Consider the following 22762-nt stretch of genomic DNA (forward strand, 5'->3'; position numbering starts at 1 on the left):
ATCTAGGAAATATATGATCAATTTTTTCTCTTTTTTTCTTTCACTTGAGTGCTTATATTTAAAGCTTTGTAATGATTTTTGCCAAACTGATTAGCTGTCGATCGGACCAACCAAACCTAAAAAAGCTCCGGGTCGGGTAAGAAAAAGCAAACTCAAACGCGGGTTGTTGTTCTCTCTCTCTCTCTCTCTCTCTCTCTCTCTCGGCGGCGCCTTCTCTCTCCCGAACTCGAAGGTAAGCTTGCTTCCTCCGATTTCAATAATTGCTTTCGCATACCTTCCTCTGCTTTCGTCTCTCACCTCATCCTTTTCTCCTCCTTCTTCTCCCCCAAGGTTTGTGTCGATCTCGAAGCTCAGAGAGATTCCAGTGACCTAATTTGTCTCCCTTCTCGTCAAAAACATATTCCAAAATTTCTCAGAGATTCTATCCACTCGTTGCGTCAAATTCACCTCTGGGACAGCAAAACCCCAATTTTCGTGGGCCCTTTTGCTTGCTCACTCTCTGAATCGAACGATAATTAGGGTTTCTCAGGCTTCTAATTTGAGCTGCATCAGTCAGAATCAAACCAGGGAAGTGAGGAAAGGGCAAATCAATTGAGAAGAACAAAAGGCGTGAAATTTAGGGTTTTTGAAGAGTATATGTATGGCTTCAGAGCCTGTTAATGGAGAAGCAACCGATGGTGGAGCAAGAGAGAAGCAAAAGGTTAAAGTTTACACGAGGAAAGGTAAAGGTCAGAGGAAATTTTCACCCTTCTTTGCCTTTGATGGTGATAGCCGCGAGAAACCAGAGGGGAAATCAGAAAACAATCGTCAGAGTCCTCCTGAAACTCTTGCTCAAGAGTCTGAGAAGAGTCCTGTTCTTGAGGCTGCTCCTCCTCTCGAGACCAATTCTCTGGGAGACGCTGTGTCCATTGTAGCTAAAGACTCAGCTGCTGGTGATGTTTCTGAGAAGGTGATTGACAAGCCTCTTGTTGAAGCATTTACTCAAGCCGAACCTCAGGATGATGCTAGTTTGGCAGCCCCTACTGATAAGAGCGTTATTCAACCTGTCTCTGATCCTTTGGTTCAGGATGATGCGAACACTATTCTTGGTGACAAGTCTGGGGAAGTACTCTCTCAAAGCCACAGAGCTCAAGATGATGTCAATACAGTGGTTGTTGATGAGAACTCTATCAAGGAAAGCCTTGCTCAAGAAGATGTTACTGCCATGATTGTTGACAAGAAGGCTCTTGAAGCACCTTCTGAGACCATATCTGCGGAAGATGCCAATACTGTTGTTGTTGTTGACAAGAATCCCATTGAAGTTTCTTCTGATGAAGATGTTCATGTGGTTGGTGCAGATAACCTAATAAAAGAAGCCCATCCTGAAAACGCTGTTGCAAGAGGTGCCACTGATGCCCAACATCCAGCAGGTGTTACATCTGATTCTGCTCAGAGCATCCATGCTACTGCTGCTGAAAGCATGCCAATGGAAGAGGACGTAGATGGACGACGCACAAAGATACATGTACCCTCCAAGTCGAAGCAAGAGAAAGAGGAGATTAGGAAGAAGCTCGAAGATCAGCTTAACGTGGTCAGAGATTTGGTAAAGAAGATAGAGGACAAAGAGGGGGAGATTGGTGCATATAATGACTCTCGGCTTTTGGCTAGCACTAATACTAATAACGGAGGAGGAAGGGTCCTTTCAGGGTTCGCATCTGATGGACTTCCTCGTGAGGTCATCAGACCACCAAGGCCTTTAAATCAACTAAGTATATCAGTGATGGAGAATAATCAGGGAGTCCATGAGCATGTGGAGAAAGAGAAAAGAACACCTAAGGCAAATCAGTTTTATAGAACTTCAGAGTTTTTACTTGGTGACAAGTTGCCTCCCGCAGAGAGTAACAAGAAATCAAAATCAAGTGGAAAGAAGCACGGAGGGGAGGTTGGGCATGGTTTTGGTGCAGGCTCTAAAGTTTTCAAGAATTGCAGTGCTCTTCTAGAAAGGCTGATGAAGCATAAGCATGGCTGGGTGTTCAATGCTCCTGTAGACGTGAAGGGTCTTGGTTTGCATGATTACTTCGCCATTATCGAACACCCTATGGATTTGGGAACGGTCAAGTCAGCGTTAACAAATAATCTGTACAAGTCGCCAAGAGAATTTGCAGAGGATGTCAGACTTACTTTCCACAATGCCATGACATACAACCCACCAGGACAAGATGTCCATATAATGGCGGAAGTGCTCTTACAGATGTTTGAGGAAAGGTGGGCTGTCATAGAGGCAGATTATAATCGTCAAATGAGATTTGCCACTAGTTATGAGATGAATCTTCCAGCTTCTACAATGAGGTCTAGATTGGGTCCTACAATGCCGCCACCGCCTATCAGTGTGAGTAATACAATGGATTGGAGTAGTCTCCCTTCTGACTTGCAGCACCCAAAACCAACAACAACGCCTGGCAGAACACCGACCAGTGCAACACCTTCTGGAAGGACACCTGCTCTGAAGAAGCCAAAGGCAAACGAACCAAATAAAAGAGATATGACGTACGAAGAGAAGCAGAAGCTTAGCGGCCAGTTGCAGAATTTGCCTCCGGAAAAACTAGATGCGATTGTACAAATTGTTAACAAGAGGAACACTGCTGTGAAGCTACGGGATGAAGAAATTGAAGTAGACATTGATAGTGTTGATCCGGAGACTCTGTGGGAGTTGGACAGATTTGTAACCAACTACAAAAAGGGATTGAGCAAGAAAAAGAGAAGAGCTGAGTTAGCCATTCAAGCTAGAGCAGAAGCCGAGAAAAACAGCCAACAACAAATGGTACTTGTACTTCTGAGAGAATTCACTCCTCGTTCTGTTTACTTTACTTTTTTTTAATTTAATTTGTATGTTCACGTGGCTTATTACAGGCTCCAGCACCGGTGGCACGTGAGTTTTCTAGGGAAGGTGGCAACACAGGTAATTTTGTAGGATATTTGTGACTTGCACTTTCCTCTGTATGGTGTGAACTACTTTGGGATTATAATTGCTTCTGATTTTTTTTTGTATCAGCTAAAAAGACGCTCCCTACAGCATTACCTTCTCAAGTGGAGAAACAAAACAACGAGACAAGCAGATCAAGTAGTTCAAGCAGCTCTTCCAGTAGTTCCAGCTCTTCTAGTGGTACATTCTTTTCTTTGAGTTACCTAACTAATTGGTGCTGTTGTGATTTTTGTTACTAACAGGCCTCTGTTGTTTGTCTGCACGGCAGATTCTGACAGCGATAGCTCTTCGTCATCTGGATCATGATCAGACCTAGAGACTTTGGTGGTGAAAAATATGTAAGGTCATCCAAAGATCCATCAGTATCATCCATTGTTGATCTGTTAATAAGAAGCTTTTGTTGATTGTTTGCTAAATGACACTATTGTTATTTGAATCTTTTTCAACGGCAGCTTACGTGTCCCTGTTTTGATATATGGTTGTAAACTTGTAATATTTTTTATATAACCAGAGTCTTGATGCTATGTGGTGAAACAGGGCGTTTAAAAAGATGGAAGGTAGAGCTAGAAGAGCATTTGGGAGGTTAAGGATGATATGACGTACATGCCTGAGGCAGAAATATTACAGAGTGGTTGGGTTTTGTGGAAGGAAAGATTGTATTATATTCCTATGATGACTGTTAGAGTAAAAAGAAAAATCTAATATTTTTTCTTTTAGAATTGGTAGGATTCTGTAGCTGTGTGGCTATCTACGTTTAGATGTAACGGTAGGGGCTGGTTTGGTTCGTCTCTGCACTTTTGTATATCTATCTGCCTCTGGTCTTTAGCAGGTTTAGTTGGTTGACTGTTTCACGTTTTTAGTTTAGGGCTTTTGAATCAGCAAAAAAAGCATCACAACAGATTATGGATTCTTGATGACTTGTGTATTGTAAGGTTGTGAGTTTGTGACCACTTTGTAGCTTTGTTTTCTCCTTTGCTTCCCAAAAGTACATGTCCCATTCTTCTATCTTTCTGATTCGATCTAACACATGTACATAGGCCTGGGTTCGCGGGTTAACCCGACCCGCCCCGCGACCCACGGATCGAATGATTATTTTGGATTCAAAAATCCGACCCGTATAACCCGCGAACCAAATATCTTAAACCCGCACCCGCCCCGCTAAAACCCACGGGTAAACCGCATGACCCGCGGGTAATAATAATTATATTAAAAATAATTTATTTTAATTATATATTAATTATTTTTAAAAAATAATATTAAAATAATTAAAATTTTATATATTTTATATATTTTTTACGAAAAATAATTATTTTAATTATATATTAATTATTTTTTAAAAATAATATTAAAATAATGCATTTATAATTAAAATTAATTTAAAAAAAAAACATTTTTTTAAAAATATACGGGTTGGCGGGTACCCGCTCGGCTAACCCGCACCTGCCCCGCTTAAAATAATATTAACCCGTACCCGTACCCGCAATTCAAAAATTTCAAATTGCTCGACCCGCACCCGCCCCGCGGCGGATCAAAGCGGGACCCGCAGGCTTTGATCAAAATTCCCAGCCCTACATGTACAGCATCACCTAAAGAAAAAGAATCCTGTGGACTTGTTCGATGACGATGTCATTGTGTTAGTGATGTGAAGTCGTTAGGCTTATGAAAGTCTTATCGACGTTTCTTTACTGTTTGGTCAGGAGGTTTCTTTTGGTAAAAGAAATAGTTTAGGGGCATTGTTGTAATATTGAACAAGATTTAAGAGTGTTGTGTGGGGGAGTGGTGGTGTGAACCATCTCCGGACATTATTCTCATATGACACATGACCCTTTCATCTTATTCTCTTACAACCCAAGTCATTCTATATGACCCTATGACATGTTAATTTACATTTATATCCTAAATAAAAAATAAAATTAAAACAAAAAACGAAACACATCGTTTTCTTCTTTTCTGTGCGGACGTCCCTCCATCTTTATCTTCTTCATAGTTTGTTGATCTGAACTGTAACTGCTCAAGCTGCAACACCACATGATCCCTTGACAGAATTAACTTCTCCGACTTCGTCTCCTCTGCGATCTCAGGTGGTAAAAGTGGCTCAGCCCTCGCCGGCGACAAGGACCCAGTGAAGAGCTGGAACCGTTGCGACCTCCGACTCCCCTGTCCGTGAAACCCAACCTGCTCTGCTGCTCAGCCCCGCGTCCGTCGTTCGCGTTGAAGACAAGTTCGATCTCCTCCAATGGAGATTTCTTCAATATTTTCAAAACAGGTCCTCAAACTCTTGAGTGTTTATGAATGTGACCAAATTATTAAAAGATACAGATTGGTCCTCTCGATTTAGTCCTAAACATTTTAATTGTGCAGATCAGACCTCTTCAGAATTGCACGATGGTCCTTTGTCTCTTGATTATTTTCAAGTCAGCCACAAACATTATAAATTGCATGATTAACCTCACAATTTCACCCTAGACTTCTCAAGTGTATATTTTAAATAAGTCAAAAATGCAAATAATAAATTAAAATAAACCGAAAACAAATACTAAAAGTCATGATTTTCTCCCCAAACTTTCTAATTGTACATTACAAACTCTGTTATATGTTAATAGATGCATAAATACAATATTTACACCTAAAAAAAAATCTAAAATGATTACAAAGAAATCAATAACGAAGAAAGCATCATCAAGGGAAGCGACAACAAGAAAAGTGGAAACGAGGGAAGTGGTAACAAATGAAGTGATGAATGAGTCTTATTTATGTGTTATTGGACTTGCTGATGTGTGTGGAACTTATTTATGTGTTAGAGATGCTATTTATGTGTTTTCAAACTTTTGTAATAGACAAAATTTGTTATCAAATATACAACTGGTCAACTTATTGAAGATATAAATTTAAAAATTATATTTGATTTTCTATGTGAAATAAAAACAATCAACTCGTAATGTGTTGTTTCTCTCAGATACAACTAGAACAACTAGTGGTACAACTAGTAAAACTTTATATGACATACAATTATGTTTATGTGTTATAATACTGGTACAACTAGTATAACTATATATTATAATACTAATACAACTAGAACAACTAGTTTATATACTAACCAGAAAATACTGGTACAACTCTTTCAATTAAGAAATTTTAAATTCCATTCGGCTTTCCATATGAAAACAACAATAGACTAGACAAGTTGGAAGGTCCTTGGAATGATCCATCTTATTTATTTGAAGTTTTAACAATTTTTTTCGTAATTATTACATAATCACATAAGTTTCTATGATCTACCTTGTACTTTAAAGGTTTGTTTACTAGTTTGTTCATTATATTTTTGAAAAACATACGCCAAATATGTTTTAACAAAATTAATGATTCCATTGTATATGTGCATAGGTTTCTAAATAAATTAGAGTTGTACAACTGAGCTATATTTATTTAGTATGTGGTATAACTAAAATTTTCAAATTTTCAACCAAAATACAACTGTGCACAAATTTGTACAACTGAGAACCTGGTACAACTATGTATATGATTGTACAACTAGAATACTCGTACAACTACATGTTATTACGTTTATCATGTTAGTTGTTTATCACGTTTTCTATTTGTAAAACGTGATAAACGTTTTAAAACGTGGTAAACATGGTTGAACATAAATAACACACAGTTGTACCACTTTATGTAGTTGTACCACTTTATGTAGTTGTACCAGTATGTAGTTGTACTAGTAAATCAGTTATACCAGATTACACATAGTTGTATTTTTGGGGCAAAAATGAAAATGTTAGTTGTACCAGATAAAAATTATGATTTCACTAGTTGTACCACTTTTTAAGGTTTACCTAGATGTGCCCAAATATTATGGTCGTATAAATTTCTTAAAATTACGTTCGATGTATGTTTTTCGAAAATAATGTTGAAAAACATGAAAACAATCCTTAAAATTATAAGGTACATGAAATAAACATAAGTGATGGTATATTAATTTTTCAAATTTTTGTCAACTCTTTATAATATAATATAAATCATTCTAAACACCTATCACTTCGTTCATTAAAATTACGTTCGATGTATGTTTTTCGAAAATAATGTTGAAAAACATGAAAACAATCCTTAAAATTATAAGGTACATGAAATAAACATAAGTGATGGTATATTAATTTTTCAAATTTTTGTCAACTCTTTATAATATAATATAAATCATTCTAAACACCTATCACTTCCGCAATTATTACACAATCACATAAGTTTCCATAATCTACCTTATAATTTAAAGGTTTGTTTACTTGTTTGTTTACTATATTTTTGAAAAACATACACCGAAAATATTTTAATAGAATTAATGATTTCATAGTATATGATTCTAGGTATGAAAATATTTACAAATAGTAAAAAAAGAATTTGAAAATTATTACACCATCCCATAAGTTTACATGATACACCTTATATTTTAAGGTTTGTTCACTTGTTTGTTCACTGTATACCAAAATCCTATCAAGTTCAAACAAGTTGAACAATACTATGGAAAACACATAAAAGAAACACAACTACAAAAGCAATACAACACAAGTTTCATATTCAAGTCGACCATGTCATTGTTTTTACCTAAGACCACCACCGCCAATTAATGCCATGGATGAACAACAAAACAATCCCAAAAGATTCGCAAAGTCGAAAAAATATATAGAATATCAAAATCGCAAAAGATTTGAAAAGTCAAAAGAGAAACATGCAAATCCGATACACAATTCGAAGAATAAGGATATTAGGTAAATAAACAAGAACTGGCTTCTTCCCCGACGAACGATGGTCCAGCCTGGTTGCTGGCAACTGAATCCTCTGAAACTTGGGGGATGTCGAGACCAGAGATAGAACGACTCGGAACAACGGCCAGTTTGACGACAGCCTCACCATCCTTCTCCATCTCCCTAAAACGAGCAATCTCCTCCTCCACAACCAACCCTCCGTGTTTGATATCATTCAACAGATCTATATTCGTAACCACTTCATCAAGTTGAATCTCTGCAGCAACTTCCTTCTTCTTGTTCATCCATTGTTCTCTTAGGGGATCCAAGATCCTTCCATAACTACCCACGATCTCATGTCGGTCGGCGTGAGAATCTTTGTATCTGTGCTGATCCCGGTCGGCCTCGAGCTCCACAATCTTGGTCTTCAGCAAAGCGACTTCAGTCTCACCCCCCCCCCCCCCCCTCTCAAATATAGCTCTCTTCCACTCGATCTGAATCACATCAACTCTACAGTTTTCTTCTTGTTGTCTTCACAAACGACCCATAGTTCCTCTAATAGTTCTCGGATCCTTGATTATTCCTCTACTGGTACAACTTTGTCATCTCCAAAATTAAGAAGCTTGCCTTCCAATGTTAAAACAACTCAAATGTTTCTTAGTTTGAACTAGTTAAACTAGTTATGCCAGCGGAACTAATATTATTGTAGTTAAACTAGTAACTGTGGTTATATCACTCATTTGCAAAGAAAACACAACTGAAGTGTAAAAACACACCACAAAGTGTAAGTGGTTCAAACACAGGTGAAAACATCAACCATGAATGCTTGCAGATTCTTTTCCGTTTCGTGATTGCTTTTATATTATCTTTTGTATTCTTCTTCTACTACTGTTCTCCTGATTTTATAGATGTTTTTTCTTTGATTTCAAAATCATATAAAGATGAAGATGTATTTTTTTGAAAATTGTACAACTAGTACAACTAATACAATAATTAAAACATTATTTCATATTAAAAATGACGGATCTGCGGTTTGGTCTTGAACATATCAACCTCGAAGGTTTCGTTCAGATTTGACTACCACCATTGTCCATCTGAGTGGGAAGCTCTGTTTTCCTTTTCAACTATACAACTAGTATAACTGATAAAAATGTACAATTTGTTCAACTGTACAACTAGTATAATTGTATAACTTGTTCAACTGTATAATTAGTATAACTGTATAACTAATATAACTAATATAACTAATAAAATTAATTTTAAATATTAAAAAATCAAATGGGTTTGGGCCGGGTTCTGGATTTATGGGTTTGGATTCGAATTTAACTGGGTAGATTGGTAAATAAGTTGAATTTTTAGGTTTTGTGGACTTTTTAATCTCTTTTTCATTTAAATTTAATTCAAAATAAAAAACAAAAAAAATATTGGGTTATAACAGAATTTTTGAAACCCAACCGGGTCACCACAGAATTTGATTCACCATCTCCGAAAGAAAGAAGGAAATGGTTAGAATGTTGATTCACATCCGTCCCTTCCCGACCACTTCTCTGTCTCGTTCTCTCACTGTTCTCTCTTCTTTCTCCTCCACTTCTTCTCCGACACAGCAACACAAGCGTTGGTCTGGTCTCGACAACTGGAGAAACAGCCCCATCAACGACCTCCGTCTCTGGGGACCTAACGGTCCTCTCCTTCCTTCTTCTTCTTCTGACTCCACCTCCTCCACCTTCAACGGTCTAGTCTCCGCTGCCCCTTCTCTCGCTGACCTCGGAGCTCTCGTCCTCTCAACACCCGACCCTCTCTCAAAATCCCACATCTCACACTTAGCTTTCTCCCGTTGGCGCTGCAGTGAGAATAATCTCCCCGTTGGCTCCATCTCTCACCTCCCTTCCTCTCCCGCTCGCCCTCCCAAACCTCTCCTTGTATGTTCCTCTCTCTCTCTCCCTCAAAGTTTGGATTTTTATACAGACAGTTGGATTTTTAATCAGCCACACGCAGGTTCCGACCAACGAAGTGCCAAGTCCGAAAGACTCAGCGCTTCCTCTCAACGCCTATATGCTTCACACCCTCGCTCACATCGAGCTCAACGCTATCGACTTGGCTTGGGACACTGTTGCTCGCTTCTCCCCTTTCTTCCACGTTCTCGGTCGCGACTTCTTCGATGACTTCGCTCATGTTGCTGATGATGAGAGTCGACACTTCATGTGGTGTTCTCAGAGACTCGCTGAGCTTGGTTTCAAGTTAAGTCATTTTCTAAACAAGGTTTCAAACTTTGGTGTGTGTGTGTGTGTACTTTGTTTCAAGACAACATCTTATTGTCTGCAAGGTATGGAGATATACCGGCTAATAATTTGTTGATGAGGGAATGCGAGAATACATCAAGCAATGTCGCTGCTCGCTTGGCTGTTATCCCTCTTGTTCAGGTAGTAGTGCCTCCCACTAGGGATAGGTGATAAAGTTTTCAGCTTTCAATGCCTTTTGCTGTATAGCATAGCCTTATCTCATATCAAGTTAGCATTATAGGAGGCTAGAGGACTAGATGCTGGACCTAGGTTGGTCAAAAGATTGATGGGGTTTGGAGATCATAGGACTTCTAAAATAGTGGAAACGATTGCTGACGAGGAAATTGCACATGTGGCTGTTGGTGTAGACTGGTTTCTCTCTGTGTGTCAAAAGATGAACCGTGCTCCTTGCCCTACGTTTAAAGGTACTGACAACTCTTCTCTTTCATGCTTTTTTTTTTTTAAACTCATCATGTCCCCCCCCCACTCATTTTGTACAAACGTCATGATTCATGAGTATCTTGTAACCCACCCCATGTGCTGTGCAGATTTGATTAAAGAGTATGGTGCTGAGTTAAGGGGACCTTTTAACCACTCAGCTCGGGAGATAGCTGGCATTCCCCGAGATTGGTATGGAAACTCATCCTACCTAGACGGTGCTTGAATCAATTTCTTTTTATTAAAACTAGCTCGGCTAACTGCCTTTCTCTATATCAGAATTGCACATTTCAGTCTAGCCTAATACATTAGTTTATTCCATGCATCTCTAGGTATGATTCATCATGTGGCACCGAAGTGGATGAATGCAGCAACAAACAGAGTGACAAGGAGCAACTTTCTGCGGTATGTTTCATCTTTGTTCATGTCTCCAGAGCTGACAAATTCTTGCTGACGACTTTATATAGATTAAAGTATATATTTATAACTTTCATTGAAAATCATCATGACAGGTTTACGATAGGCTCACGCACATAATCTCAATGGAGAGTGAGAATTCAAGTCTCGAACGGCCAGCCAAATGAAATGAATATGAGTGTGTGGCGTTTACTTATTGGACTCTGAAAGTAGAGAGATTAGTAACTTATTGTTAGCATGTTTATGGCTTTGTTGCTTGTGAGTTACAGATGCATTAGAGTTGATCCAGGGAACAACTTTATGTTATGGTCTTGTTAACATCCAAGATACATTGTTATTATGTTCAATAATATCCAAGTTGTTCTTCGTCCAAGTACACCGATAATGCACTTGTCACCTTCTACATGCTTGTCTTGTTGATCTTGAATTGCATTTCTATAGACTGACTGAGATTTGGCCCTTAGATTTTTTCTCCTTCTAATTGAATTTTTGTGTATAATTTACAAACATATTTTCCTGAACATCTTATAAGTGTTTGTATAGGTAAAAGCTCTTGTAGCCCGTCACTTATTTGTGGATTCATCATCATCATCATCATCATCATCTTCATACCTGTGGACATCCAGCTTCCATGTCCCATCATCCATTTGAACCATCCCACTGTTTGCAAGACACCTCCACGTACTCGGCACTAAGTACTTATCCTTCAGAGCATCCAACCCTTTATTCACCAACGAAACATCCCGACCAATCTCCAGTCTAAACACCCCGGATTTGTCTTGCATCCCTGCTATCCCGTGAAGGTATATCTCCAGGTTATGGTAGTTCCTCCAGTTCAGAGACCGTTTGAGGTAAGTCGAGTTCAGCGTATTGATCTGCAGCACCTCGCCTACTTCTGCATACAGGAAGAGCGGATAGTTCGGTGCCACGTCTGGAACGTTTACTATTCTTAGGATGTTTAGGTCTTTGTGTGAGTTGACTGTTCTTTTGAAGTCTTGGTCCCCGATTCGAGGACACCCGAATGCAAAAACCGTGATGGGAACTTGTTTGCTTTGAAGACCTGCTTCGATCTTGTTTTTCCTGCTGTGGACAAGATCTGCAGCTGCTAGAGTTGACATTACTCCTCCCAAGCTGTGGCCTGTGAAAGTGATGCTTACTTCTTCGTTCTTGTATACTTCTAGCAGTCTCTTGAGCTCTGCTTGTACCTGAAACCGAAGAAAAGATCCTGAGTAGTTCAGTCTTCGTTTAGTCCGGTTTCAAAAAAAATTCCGAAGCTTTTGGTTTTACGGTTAGTTCGGTTAGTTTCCGGTTTAAATTTAATTAAATTTGAATAGTTTCAGATTAATTTCGGTTCAGATTTTGAATAGTTCAGCTAGTTTGGTTTGGAATTTCGGTTAAGATTGATATTGTTTGAATTTTTGTTTTTCTTTGAAGAAAACTGAACTAACCGATTATCAAACATAAAAAAACGAATTTCTTTTTAGTTGCTGAACTGAACCGAACTTGCGAACATGGAACATTTTGGTTTGGTTCGGTTCTGTTTATACCCGCATGCCAACCATTAGCAATGTGTTTCCCCTGGCTGGTAGGGGCTTGGAAAGGTCTTTGACCTGAGCAAAATGCAAATGATAAAAAGGGTAAGGTGAAGAAGAAAAGACCTGTTCACGTGCGCTACTCGTGTCATAAGGAGACATAGCATCAGAAGCTGTATAGACATCAAGCCAGCCACTTCCAATACGAGGCACGTGTTTGGAGTCGGTCACAGGGAAAACTTTGACACCTGACTCGAGAGGAAAATCGAAGTCGTTAGCCCATTCATACGGCTGAAGAGTTCCTCTCCAAGCTACAACAATGTCTCTCCTCCCTAGCATCGCCTTTCCCTCGTCTGTAGCGACCGCAATGTAACCCATCCAGTTAGTCTGCACGCGTGATGCTTTCTTCGACAAAGACCTGACGATGAAACAGAGCGGTAGCTTTATAGAAGCTGTTGCGTAGATGTACTTAGTCACATTGTACCTGAGAGAAACAATCAACCACCGGTTTTGCCTTTAACACATGTTCGAAACAAAGATGATTGTGGCAATAAGTACCTGAAAGGGTTGGCTTTAAGGTAGCCAGTTCGAGCGTGGATTTGACTCTTGGGGTAATAACAATCACCGCAGTATTCGGACTTACGGTCCCAGTTAAAGGCGTCATAACCAACCTGAGCCATCTCGCCATAGTGGATGAGGTAGCGACGCAAGTCGGAGTCAAGTGGATCAAGCAGGCCTTTCCATTTGTTTTGGCCACTTAGCACCTCCCATCTCTTTGGTATGTCTTCCAACATGTTTTTGCCTTAGTAATTTTCACCAACCTTTCTTTTTTTGAACAATAACATTGCTACTTGTGTGAGAGAACTTGATAATACGTGAAGGAAGTGGTCCTTAATGCATGTCCCTTCACATAAATAGTGCACATACATAAGTGTTTGTTGAGTGTAGGCAATGTTACAATCTGTGGATGAGACGCAAGGAAACTTGTCCCGTCAGAACTGCAAAAAAAATGCAAAACCTGTGACCAAGAGAGCAGCCACGACACTGAAGCTTATAATACCAGAAACCAAACTCATTTCCCCAAAACAAAACAAAAAAAAATGCTGAATGCACTTAGAAACTCTAACCTGACCCTTATCATTTTGATCAGCTCTGTCCTGATAGCCTCAAGGCTATGCTCTGTGGACTCCTCTGTGTACGACCCAATCACAACCCTGAGAGAGCGGTTCAATAAGTGGCTTCAAACGCATAGCATATTATATGGAGGAAAGGAGGAGTGGATGCTACGGTTTGGGATATACCAGTCTAATCTCCAGCTGATAGACTACATCAACTCCCTCCACTTGCCCTTTAAGTTAACAGACAACAGATTTGCGGACATGACTAATGCTGAGTTTAGAGCTCATTTTCTTGGTTTGAACACGTCTTCCCTGAGGTTAAACAGGGACCAAAGGCCGGTCTGTGACGCGGTAGGTAACGTGCCTGACGCTGTGGACTGGAGGAAAGAAGGTGCAGTGACTCCTGTTAGAAACCAAGGAAAATGCGGTATTAAATCTATTTTCTCACACAATTCATTTCTTAAGATAAAGACATGATTGTGATTGTTCTTTTATTCTTGTGCAGGAGGTTGCTGGGCGTTCACTGCAGTGGCAGCTATTGAAGGCATCAACAAGATAAAGACAGGGAACTTAGTATCTCTCTCAGAACAACAACTCATAGACTGTGACGTCGGCGCTTTCAACAAAGGCTGCAGCGGTGGATTAATGACAACAGCATATGAATACCTCATAGCCAATGGTGGACTAGTGACCGAGGCTGACTATCCATACACAGCCACACAGGGTGCATGCGACCAAGAGAAGTCCAAAAACAAGGTGGTTACAATACAAGGATACACAAAGGTAGCACAGGACGAGGCAAGTTTACAAGCCGCTACCGCTCAACAACCGGTATCAGTTGGAATAGACGCTTCTGGTTTCATCTTTCAGCTTTACTCTTCTGGTGTGTTCACAGGCTACTGTGGAAATCATCTCAACCATGGAGTGACTGTTGTTGGATATGGAGAAGAAGATGGGCAAAAGTACTGGATTGTGAAGAATTCGTGGGGAACTGCTTGGGGTGAACAGGGGTATGTAAGGATGGAACGTGGTTATAGTGAAGAGACGGGTAAGTGTGGTATTGCTATGCTTGCAAGCTATCCTACGAAGTGAGTCCAAGATTCTCTAGAAACTTTAATCTCTGTATGAAAATCTGCAATAGCGCAGATAAAATAATTATGATTGTGTGAAAATAAAGTAGTACTAGAGATACTTGGGAACCAAGGTATAATGCTAACATGATTCCAAAGATAAGATACGATTATAATAGAGTCATGTGAGATTCACTTGAACAATGCATTGATACTTTCTCCTAGAAGCATCTTGTTTGAGAAGCTGATTTTTATAACAAAAGGTTTGGCATTGAACATTCACTCTATACATCAAAACGCTTTGTAATCCTTATTGCCAATTCCAAAACGTATAGCACACCTAAACATACTTATGAGACGATCCTATAATATTAGTGAATTACCGTACAAGTTTTTACTCCACGAATACACTAGAATACACCACAAATTGCATTAATTATAAGTATATAAAAAGACAGCAACTTATAGTTAAGCCATAATTAAGCAAATACTATAACATGTAGCATGCAGGCTTGGTTATCCACTAGAACTTAACAATCAATTGCTTAGAGGGAGATAATGCTGTTTAAACCCATTAATCACTGCATAACATTGTTGCCTTTGATCTTGCCTTAAATTTTCGTAGCCACCTTGCAAATTCCTCGATGTATATCCACCGTTAATAACGTCCCGGTTCACACCAACACCATTGTTATTAACACTAAACCCACCAGATCCACTTGAGTTTACCACTAATCCGTTTTTGCTGTTATTGTTGAGTACACATTGATTATTATCCCAACCTATGAGAGGTTGATTATGAACCAAGCTTTTGTACAGCTTGAGTTCTTCACTGACCCTCCTATACTCTCCGTAGGAGCCAAGGACCGGATCTTTCTGTCTCCATAGAGCTTCCCACGTCAAAGATTCAGACAGCTTGGTTCGGTCCTCTTCGCGTACGGTCCGTACCATTTTCTGTACGTTGCTAACACCAAACACTTTGTGAACAGCCTGAAACTCCTTGGTCTTGCGAGCCGGAAAATAAGGAGATAAGATGCATTCGTTGTTGCATTTCTTTCTTTGGTGTTTGCATGAAGCGCAGGCTTGATGTGACGATGTGTTATTGGAAATATTGTTGTTGGTAGAGTTTCTTTGCATCATGTCATCTCCCTAGCCAGTAGTTGAGAATTTGAAGATTTTTAAACATATATAATTTATTAGTGTCTTAGAATGTATTAGATTAATTAAGCAAAACTAATATTCTAACCACAAACACATGTGCGAGCTGATATGGTCTTTTTAAGTTTCAAAAAAAATATGGTCTTTCAACCATTCTTAGTATATAAAGAGAGAAAAATATGTCAAAGTATAGCAAATATGTCATGTTTGTGCTATAGATAATGAAAATCACATCTTATGCATGAATGGATCTAGTAGACTATTTGAAGCATGATGAACAATAAGGATTAAGAGAAAAATGTTCTAATTAATATTTAACAAATAATTCATGATAGTGCTATAGATATGGAATAACATCTCCATGAGCATATGCTTATATGCATGGATGGATCCCAATTCACAAGGAAATAAGAGAGAACAAATGTCTCTTAATTAGAAGAATAAGAGTTTGAGCACAGTTTGGAGAAGGGTTACACACACAAACCTCTTGCCTCCAATTTCTTTCCCTTCATTTGTGGGTTAATAGCAACTGGAGATATGTGTTTTATATCGATAACAAAGGGCTAATGTAGTGCATAAAGAGTCTAATGAACATGAAAAGATTGTTTGGTTAAGTGAAAGAAAAAGGTGTTTGGATGAAGGGTGGATTATGAGATTTTAGGTTGCTCATGACAAAGGACAATAACAACTAGGAAATCAATAAACAATTTATATAAGAAAGCCATATTACAAAAGAAAAAAAAAAGGAAATCGATAAATACTTTTTTATAATATTAATAATATAATGTTAGAAATTATAATTTCACTAAGTAATTATTTTCCAGTGTTTTAGGATAATCAGTATATATAAATATGTTGCTTCTAGAACGATATATAAAGCCACTTGCTATACTATAGGACTGGAACCCGTAAATATGGAGCAAACACAGGGGTAACTTCGTCTTTTCGAGGCCAATAACAAACTCTCTCAGTCGCTGATTTTGAAATTTAAACTTCAGAGCAGAGTAGTCTCACTGTATATTGCCCTTGAGGGAGAAGAGAGAAAGAGCGACGAAGAGGAAGAATGAGGGGAGAGAAGAAGATAACTCTGGAGGAATACGTTGATTTCATGAACTCTGGAAACTACATCGACTTCACCTGCTCCTACCTCAATCAGGTTTCCTCTATTTTCCCCCTCTCGTAGAATCTGATTATCTCCTCCTCCTCCTCCCTCACTTTCTAACCTCTCGATCCTCTCATCTCTCTCTAGATCCTTCACATCAATGGTTTCCGAAAGCTTCACAAATCCAATAAGGTACGTAAACCACCGATCGATCATCTCAACCAGCTTTGCGATTCTGCGATTCCGTTATTTTTTTATCGTTTAATCGATTCTGCGATTCCGTTATTTTTGATTGTTTTCTTTCTCCTGCATCGAATCGATCGGATTGTTACCAGAAAACTGTAGGCGAAGCAGTAGACGCAGTGGATCTGATAGATCTCTCACGCTCAACTCTGAATCAAACCTCCGTCTCGTCGTCATCAGCTTCCCTCACTCTCGATCAAGTGATCACCGACATCGAAGCTCTCAAATGGCAGGAGTGCTGCCTCACCTCTCTCCAGATCGTCAACTCCGATCAAGTCACTCGATCAGTGGAAGCCAATATCCCCAAGCAGCGATCGAACAAGAGGAAGATCGGAAACCAAAAGAAGAAGAGGAAAATGCGAAGAGCTTCAGATCTATGAACGAAAGCAGCAGCAGCAGCAGCAGCTAATGATACCTCCTACGAAGACGACGACGTAACCACTCTGTGAAAATTTCTAATTACAGTTTATTAAGCTTCCTTAATCTCACGTTTGCAACAGATATATGCATTATACTAGAAATATTATATGACTAGTGAACAATCTCATATAACGAGGAGTATTATATGACTAGTGAACAATATTATATGACAAGATGAAAGCATTTGGGAAATACAGCCAATTGTGTTTGTTTTCTGTCCTTCTGCGGAGTATAAAATTTAAGAACATTTTATGTATGAGATTTATGTATTCACTCTTCATTTATTTCTTTGGGGTCACAAAGAATTCTGATATGACTAGTTATCAATAGATATTAGGGTCTATGTGTTTTAAGTTATACAGTACGATATTTTGATATTTCTTAATGTAACTTTATTAAAATTATTTGTGTTTTTTTAAATCTTTATATTTTTAATAACTATTTTCTTTTCTTCATCATTATATTTTTAGTTGCAATAATTTATATTTAAAAATTGAGAAATTATATATTTGGATCCGATCATAATAAACATAAAATATATTATTTAACTGATTATTAAATCAAAACATAAATAAGAAATCAAAAGCGTTCGTAATGAATATATATGCGCGCGGAGAGCATAGTCTCGAGACCACTACGCACCAAAAACATATTTAAAATGTAGACAAACAAACCTTGGACTTAAGAAAATTCCTTATTTCAACAACACCTAATAAGGCTATTAAACAAACATTAGTCTCTCCTTATATTATCTCTCGTGCATGCATTTCATGTTTTGGAATCAAGACGAACAAGCGAGAACATCTTCTGTTTCTGGAACTCTGATGGCAATTTCACATCAGTGGCTAATCCGATAATCTCAAATAATCGAATGAGGTACCAGGTGATATCTATCTGCCACCACTCAAAGCCATGCCTAGCCGACGATTCAAAAGCATGGTGGTTGTTGTGCCAACTATCTCCCATTGTGAATATGCTTAGCCACCTTCATTATATTCACACGACCAGATCATCTCTTATTTTTTTAGACTGAGCAAGCTAATTAAAATATCAAATATAAAATATATATAGTTTTTTTTAATATTACCAAACGTTACGAGATGTGTCTTTAGTCTTCCACGACCTCGAACCCCAAAAATGGCCTACCGAGTTAACGAGCCATGTCACATGGTACCCGATCGCAACTCCAACGCCCTACCATAAATTGTTAAATATAATTATTGTTGAGGCAAATGATTACCAAAAAAAAAATAGTTTGCAGAGATATGTGTATTTACCCCGCCGCAAGTAAGGTATGGTAAACCACCGTAGAGATAGAGAACGGTCCAAAACATTAAGACGTTGAAACCAATCGTCTTGCGTAGAAACCTATAGAACCATTGCTGCTTCAAGTCCATGACGTTGTTACGTCTTCCACACTGTTACAACAACAAACGTAAGTCGTAAAAAAAAACGAGTGATGCATGCATAAACGTTACTTTACCTTATATTTGATGTAGCGAGTGTCAAATATCCACAAGACATGGCTGAACCATAACCCTTCAGTAGGGCTATGCGGGTCACGGTCTGTATCTGTAAACTGGTGATGAAACCTATGTATGCTCACCCAATCCATCGGATCGCCCTGAAAATATTTGATATTGTATGTTCTTATCATACTTAAAAATAATTAGTTAGAACTTAGACCTTATCAATCAACTGGTTTTTACCTGAAGAGCGAAAACAGCAGAATAGGCGAAAGGATATTCGAGCCATTTCGGGAGCTTGAAGCTCCGGTGAGACAAGTTCCTATGGTATGAAAATGTAATGCCGAGCTGAACAACCGTGAAGAGCACCAGACCGAACCGTAAAGCCTCCCACTTATAGTTAAATGGTGCCAAGAGACACAATAGGTGCACAATCGTAACGGTTAACGTTCTCATTACATCGAACGAATTCCATTCTCTCTGAAAATACGCCCTTTTTTCCTTATGAACCACGCCGCTTTGGCTAGAGCCATGGTCTCTAGTTGGATCACACATTTTTCGACCGTCGAGGAAATGTATTTGTTTGAGTTATAAGTTTGTATGAACTTATGATTTTAGAGAACTGTTTATATATGGGCTAGAATGTTTTTGCGTCAAGGTCTACGTAGTCACCGCCCTTCTTTAATGTTCGCTATCTATCTACTTCGTTGATTTCCAAGATTCCAATCTTTAATAACTTTGCAGAATATGTTTTAACTGATACCCACATTCAATTTTTTTATAGTATCCCTCCGAGTTTTTTTTTTCTTTCAAAAACAATTATTGTCTAATTAAAATATGTTAAAATGTAAATATTTATTTTATTAGAAACTTTTGCTCATACCAGCTAAGAATTAATTATATATATGTGTGTATTTGAATAGTACTATTCATCTCTACTTAATAATTAGTTACACATGTAAGAAACAATTGATTTATCTCCATATAAAGTACTGAGAAATCCCCAACAGCCAACGCTCTATCTCTTGAGCCAAATTTTATTGGTGACAACTACGTTAATTTGTTTGAAAAAGATAAAAAGGTAATATAGACGATATTCATGTATAAATGTAAATGGACTATCCCCTGTGTAATTTTTCTATTCATTTCAAGTGTTCGTGGTGGGAGATGAATAATGGCCTTTTTCTTGTCTCCAGTAGAGACCCAAAACTCGTCCGGTTATTTGTGACAAAATAAATAATTAATATTTATACTCTACAATCTACATTACTCCGTAAGAGATTAAGAACCACTATAAAGTTTTTGATTAATATTCTTCAAAATCATGGTTCCACTTATGCTCGTCGGTGATTATTCATATTATTTTTTGATAAAAATAGGATGACAATTTTTACCAAAAAAAGAAAAAAATAGGATGAAAATACCCATTTAATAATCAGATATTCTTTTTTTTTGTCAAGGATTTTGTTTCATAAATTCAAACACAGAGTAATCAAATAACATAGTTTGAATACAACATTCATTGTGAAAGCAACAGCAAAACAAGTGGCTGTGCATTGATTACAAAATGATCAAACTTTCTAGGGCTAACGATTTGTTCTAGAAGTCGTTTCCCTATTTTATTTGGACGTCTTAAAAACAGAGCAACGGTTTTCTGGAAACCGATATAAAAAGTATTACAACGATAAACGTTGCGGATTATTAAGAACAATAACTAGCGACCAAGAAACATCGGAGAATCTAAGAAGCTCAACGCCTCCTTGTTGACATTGCTGAAGGAACCCATTCACCGTCAACGAATTCGAGATGCTTTCTGAGGCTTTGAAGTGGGTACTCGCACAAATGTTTGGTCGTTGGAAAGTGAACGTAGTACGTCTCGCCGTCATAACCGTAGATCTCTCCGTACCACCACGCGTCTAAGTCAAAAGCATCAACCTTCTCATGGAGGCTAAACGTGGACGGCTGGGGTAATGTAGGTGGCATCGGACGGATGTCGTCGGCGGAGATGGTTTCAATCAACGGCTGAGGGTTTTCACCTTCAGTGATAAGGTTCTTGTACTCAACCTCGTAGAAAGTTCCATCGTGAAGCTTGGACAATACCTTGGCCTCAAAGAATGACCCGAAGTAACCATCTTCTTTGAGGCATACTTCGACCAATTCTCCTTCCGCAAACTCGGTCATTGTTGGAAATATAAATGTGCAGAAAAGAGACTTGGACGAGAGATCGAGAGATAGAAACTGCAAACCTCTTATTTTTTTCTCGACAACTTTTACGTTGTGACACATTCAACTTAAATAGATTACGTACTAGAACGAACACAAATCTTCGTATTGACGTGACTTTTCAAAAATGAATAACTACCCTTTCTTGCGTAACAAGTCGCGACTCTTACACGCCTCTTCACTTTACATACGCACTAACTTATATGGTTTTATTAGATATTGCCAAACTGAATTATAAACTAACACTTTTCTCAGATTTGTTGTTTTCTTGTTGTGGAGAGACGTGGTTGCAATAAATAAGTTACATAATATTTAAATTTAATTAAAAATATTTTTTTATTTAGTTGAGTTCCATTCAACTCATTCACGTTTTTTTATCATGAAAGAATTATAACTACATTCCTTTTGGTTCCACATATCCCACATGAATTAATAGAATTGAAACTGTTTTCAATTCCATGCTATCCCAAATAGTTTTGTTCTAAAATATCAATCCAGTTACACCTTAGGCAAAATAATAGCAACATCTCTTCTTTATTTAAACACTCATACGTAAATTATCAAACCCACAATTCAAAATTTGCTTTTTCTTCTAATAAATCTTATCTCTTTTCATCGTTGCTATAGTGTTTTTTTTCTGAGAAAAAACTTCGATATTGATGTTTGATCGATAGTTTGAATATAGCCAAGAAATATTTGTTTGCTTTTTTTTGGGCAAAATATTTGTTTGCTAACTATTGAAGTTGTGTAGAATCTATATATGCTTTAGTGATCAATATTCTCGTTACATTTTTAGAAGAAAAGATTATAGTATGTTATTAGTGTTACCGTCAACTTCTGAGAACCTGTTGAATTTGAGGTCTAAAATAATTGGGGATGTTGACAAAAAAAATAATAATTGGGGATTGACTGAAGATATTTTAATTTTATGACAAAAATAGACGGACACCATTAAAAATGTCTTGATGAAATGGAAAACGTACGCACGTGACCACACTAGACATTCATGATATTTACTCTTTTAGACTGCAGGTTTATATTTGTGTTTTTTTAAAACCAAAAATTACATATCGACTATAGAAGGGTTTATATTTGTTTTTTTATAACAGGGTTTATATTTGTTTATGTAAGTTTTTTGGGAGAAAGGTAGTTTATGTTTATGTAAGTTGCATGAACATTTAAATGAACAACTCATTCGTATCAAAAAAAAAATGAACAACTCATTCGTATCAAAAAAAAAAAATGAACAACTCATGGGTTGTGCATAGACTAATGTTGCTGCATCGAGGTCCACGTTGTTAAATGCAATCGTTCACTCTTCTTCAATGCTATCTATCTACTTTTTTCCCTTCATTTGCATCATATCCCGACAGGCAGCACATGATTTCACCGATCCCAACGTTCACCTTCATTACTTGTTTTACAACCTCTTTTTCGATATACCATGTTGGTGAGATGAATTCATCATTGGTTGGGTTACTATTAGTAGGTCTGGGCACGGATCGGATATTCGGGTTTTTGAAGGTATTTGTGATTTGCTTCGAATGTTACGGATATCTGATTTTTCGATTTGCTTTGCTTCGGAAAAATACGGATAT

The 22762-nt window shown here is 38.0% G+C and overlaps 8 protein-coding genes across 11 annotated transcripts; 4 read left to right on the top strand and 4 right to left on the bottom strand.

The window, feature by feature from the left end:
• The first annotated feature begins 102 nt into the window (after positions 1-102).
• On the top strand, positions 103-3932 carry LOC108820588 (transcription factor GTE4). Of its 3 annotated transcripts, none has more exons than XM_018593559.2 (6): positions 103-232; positions 331-2800; positions 2890-2938; positions 3032-3142; positions 3231-3305; positions 3500-3932. In XM_018593559.2, exons 2-5 carry the CDS (start codon positions 641-643, stop codon positions 3266-3268), a joined length of 2358 nt encoding a protein of 785 aa, XP_018449061.1. In that variant the 5' UTR covers positions 103-232; positions 331-640; the 3' UTR covers positions 3269-3305; positions 3500-3932. The 3 variants fall into 3 exon arrangements, with proteins under 3 accessions (XP_018449061.1, XP_018449059.1, XP_018449060.1); XM_018593557.2 differs by having other exon boundaries at positions 3231-3300; XM_018593558.2 differs by lacking the exon at positions 103-232 and having other exon boundaries at positions 239-2800; positions 3231-3300.
• Positions 3933-9169: 5237 nt separating this feature from the next.
• LOC130498615 (uncharacterized) lies at positions 9170-11205 on the top strand. Its single transcript, XM_056992116.1, has 7 exons — positions 9170-9617; positions 9694-9935; positions 10022-10118; positions 10219-10402; positions 10526-10607; positions 10748-10820; positions 10928-11205. The coding sequence occupies exons 1-7, from the start codon at positions 9201-9203 to the stop codon at positions 10997-10999; spliced, it is 1167 nt and encodes a 388-aa protein (XP_056848096.1). The 5' UTR covers positions 9170-9200; the 3' UTR covers positions 11000-11205.
• A 79-nt stretch (positions 11206-11284) lies between these two features.
• Positions 11285-13245, bottom strand: LOC108818732 (phospholipase A1-IIalpha-like). The gene is made up of 3 exons (XM_018591656.2): positions 12923-13245; positions 12491-12848; positions 11285-12037 (listed from the first exon to the last, which is right to left on the bottom strand). Exons 1-3 carry the CDS (start codon positions 13156-13158, stop codon positions 11396-11398), a joined length of 1236 nt encoding a protein of 411 aa, XP_018447158.2. The 5' UTR covers positions 13159-13245; the 3' UTR covers positions 11285-11395.
• A 188-nt stretch (positions 13246-13433) lies between these two features.
• LOC130498616 (ervatamin-B-like) lies at positions 13434-14756 on the top strand. The gene is made up of 2 exons (XM_056992117.1): positions 13434-13909; positions 13988-14756. Exons 1-2 carry the CDS (start codon positions 13465-13467, stop codon positions 14572-14574), a joined length of 1032 nt encoding a protein of 343 aa, XP_056848097.1. The 5' UTR covers positions 13434-13464; the 3' UTR covers positions 14575-14756.
• A 214-nt stretch (positions 14757-14970) lies between these two features.
• LOC108821305 (LOB domain-containing protein 2) lies at positions 14971-16245 on the bottom strand. Of its 2 annotated transcripts, none has more exons than XM_018594350.2 (2): positions 16195-16245; positions 14971-15701 (listed from the first exon to the last, which is right to left on the bottom strand). In XM_018594350.2, exon 2 carries the CDS (start codon positions 15690-15692, stop codon positions 15090-15092), a length of 603 nt encoding a protein of 200 aa, XP_018449852.2. In that variant the 5' UTR covers positions 15693-15701; positions 16195-16245; the 3' UTR covers positions 14971-15089. The 2 variants fall into 2 exon arrangements, with proteins under 2 accessions (XP_018449852.2, XP_056848099.1); XM_056992119.1 differs by having other exon boundaries at positions 16189-16207.
• A 418-nt stretch (positions 16246-16663) lies between these two features.
• LOC130498620 (uncharacterized) lies at positions 16664-17757 on the top strand. Its single transcript, XM_056992122.1, has 3 exons — positions 16664-16866; positions 16960-17004; positions 17148-17757. The coding sequence occupies exons 1-3, from the start codon at positions 16774-16776 to the stop codon at positions 17433-17435; spliced, it is 426 nt and encodes a 141-aa protein (XP_056848102.1). The 5' UTR covers positions 16664-16773; the 3' UTR covers positions 17436-17757.
• A 311-nt stretch (positions 17758-18068) lies between these two features.
• LOC108821477 (delta-9 desaturase-like 4 protein) lies at positions 18069-19533 on the bottom strand. Its single transcript, XM_056992123.1, has 5 exons — positions 19185-19533; positions 18959-19099; positions 18753-18893; positions 18563-18669; positions 18069-18460 (listed from the first exon to the last, which is right to left on the bottom strand). The coding sequence occupies exons 1-5, from the start codon at positions 19494-19496 to the stop codon at positions 18244-18246; spliced, it is 918 nt and encodes a 305-aa protein (XP_056848103.1). The 5' UTR covers positions 19497-19533; the 3' UTR covers positions 18069-18243.
• A 1157-nt stretch (positions 19534-20690) lies between these two features.
• Positions 20691-21122, bottom strand: LOC108819642 (protein AGENET DOMAIN (AGD)-CONTAINING P1-like). Its single transcript, XM_018592696.1, has one exon. The coding sequence runs from the start codon at positions 21120-21122 to the stop codon at positions 20691-20693; it is 432 nt and encodes a 143-aa protein (XP_018448198.1).
• Positions 21123-22762: the final 1640 nt, after the last annotated feature.

Source organism: Raphanus sativus, chromosome 8 (assembly GCF_000801105.2).
Source record: "Raphanus sativus cultivar WK10039 chromosome 8, ASM80110v3, whole genome shotgun sequence".
In the NCBI taxonomy this organism is placed as follows: domain Eukaryota; kingdom Viridiplantae; phylum Streptophyta; class Magnoliopsida; order Brassicales; family Brassicaceae; genus Raphanus; species Raphanus sativus.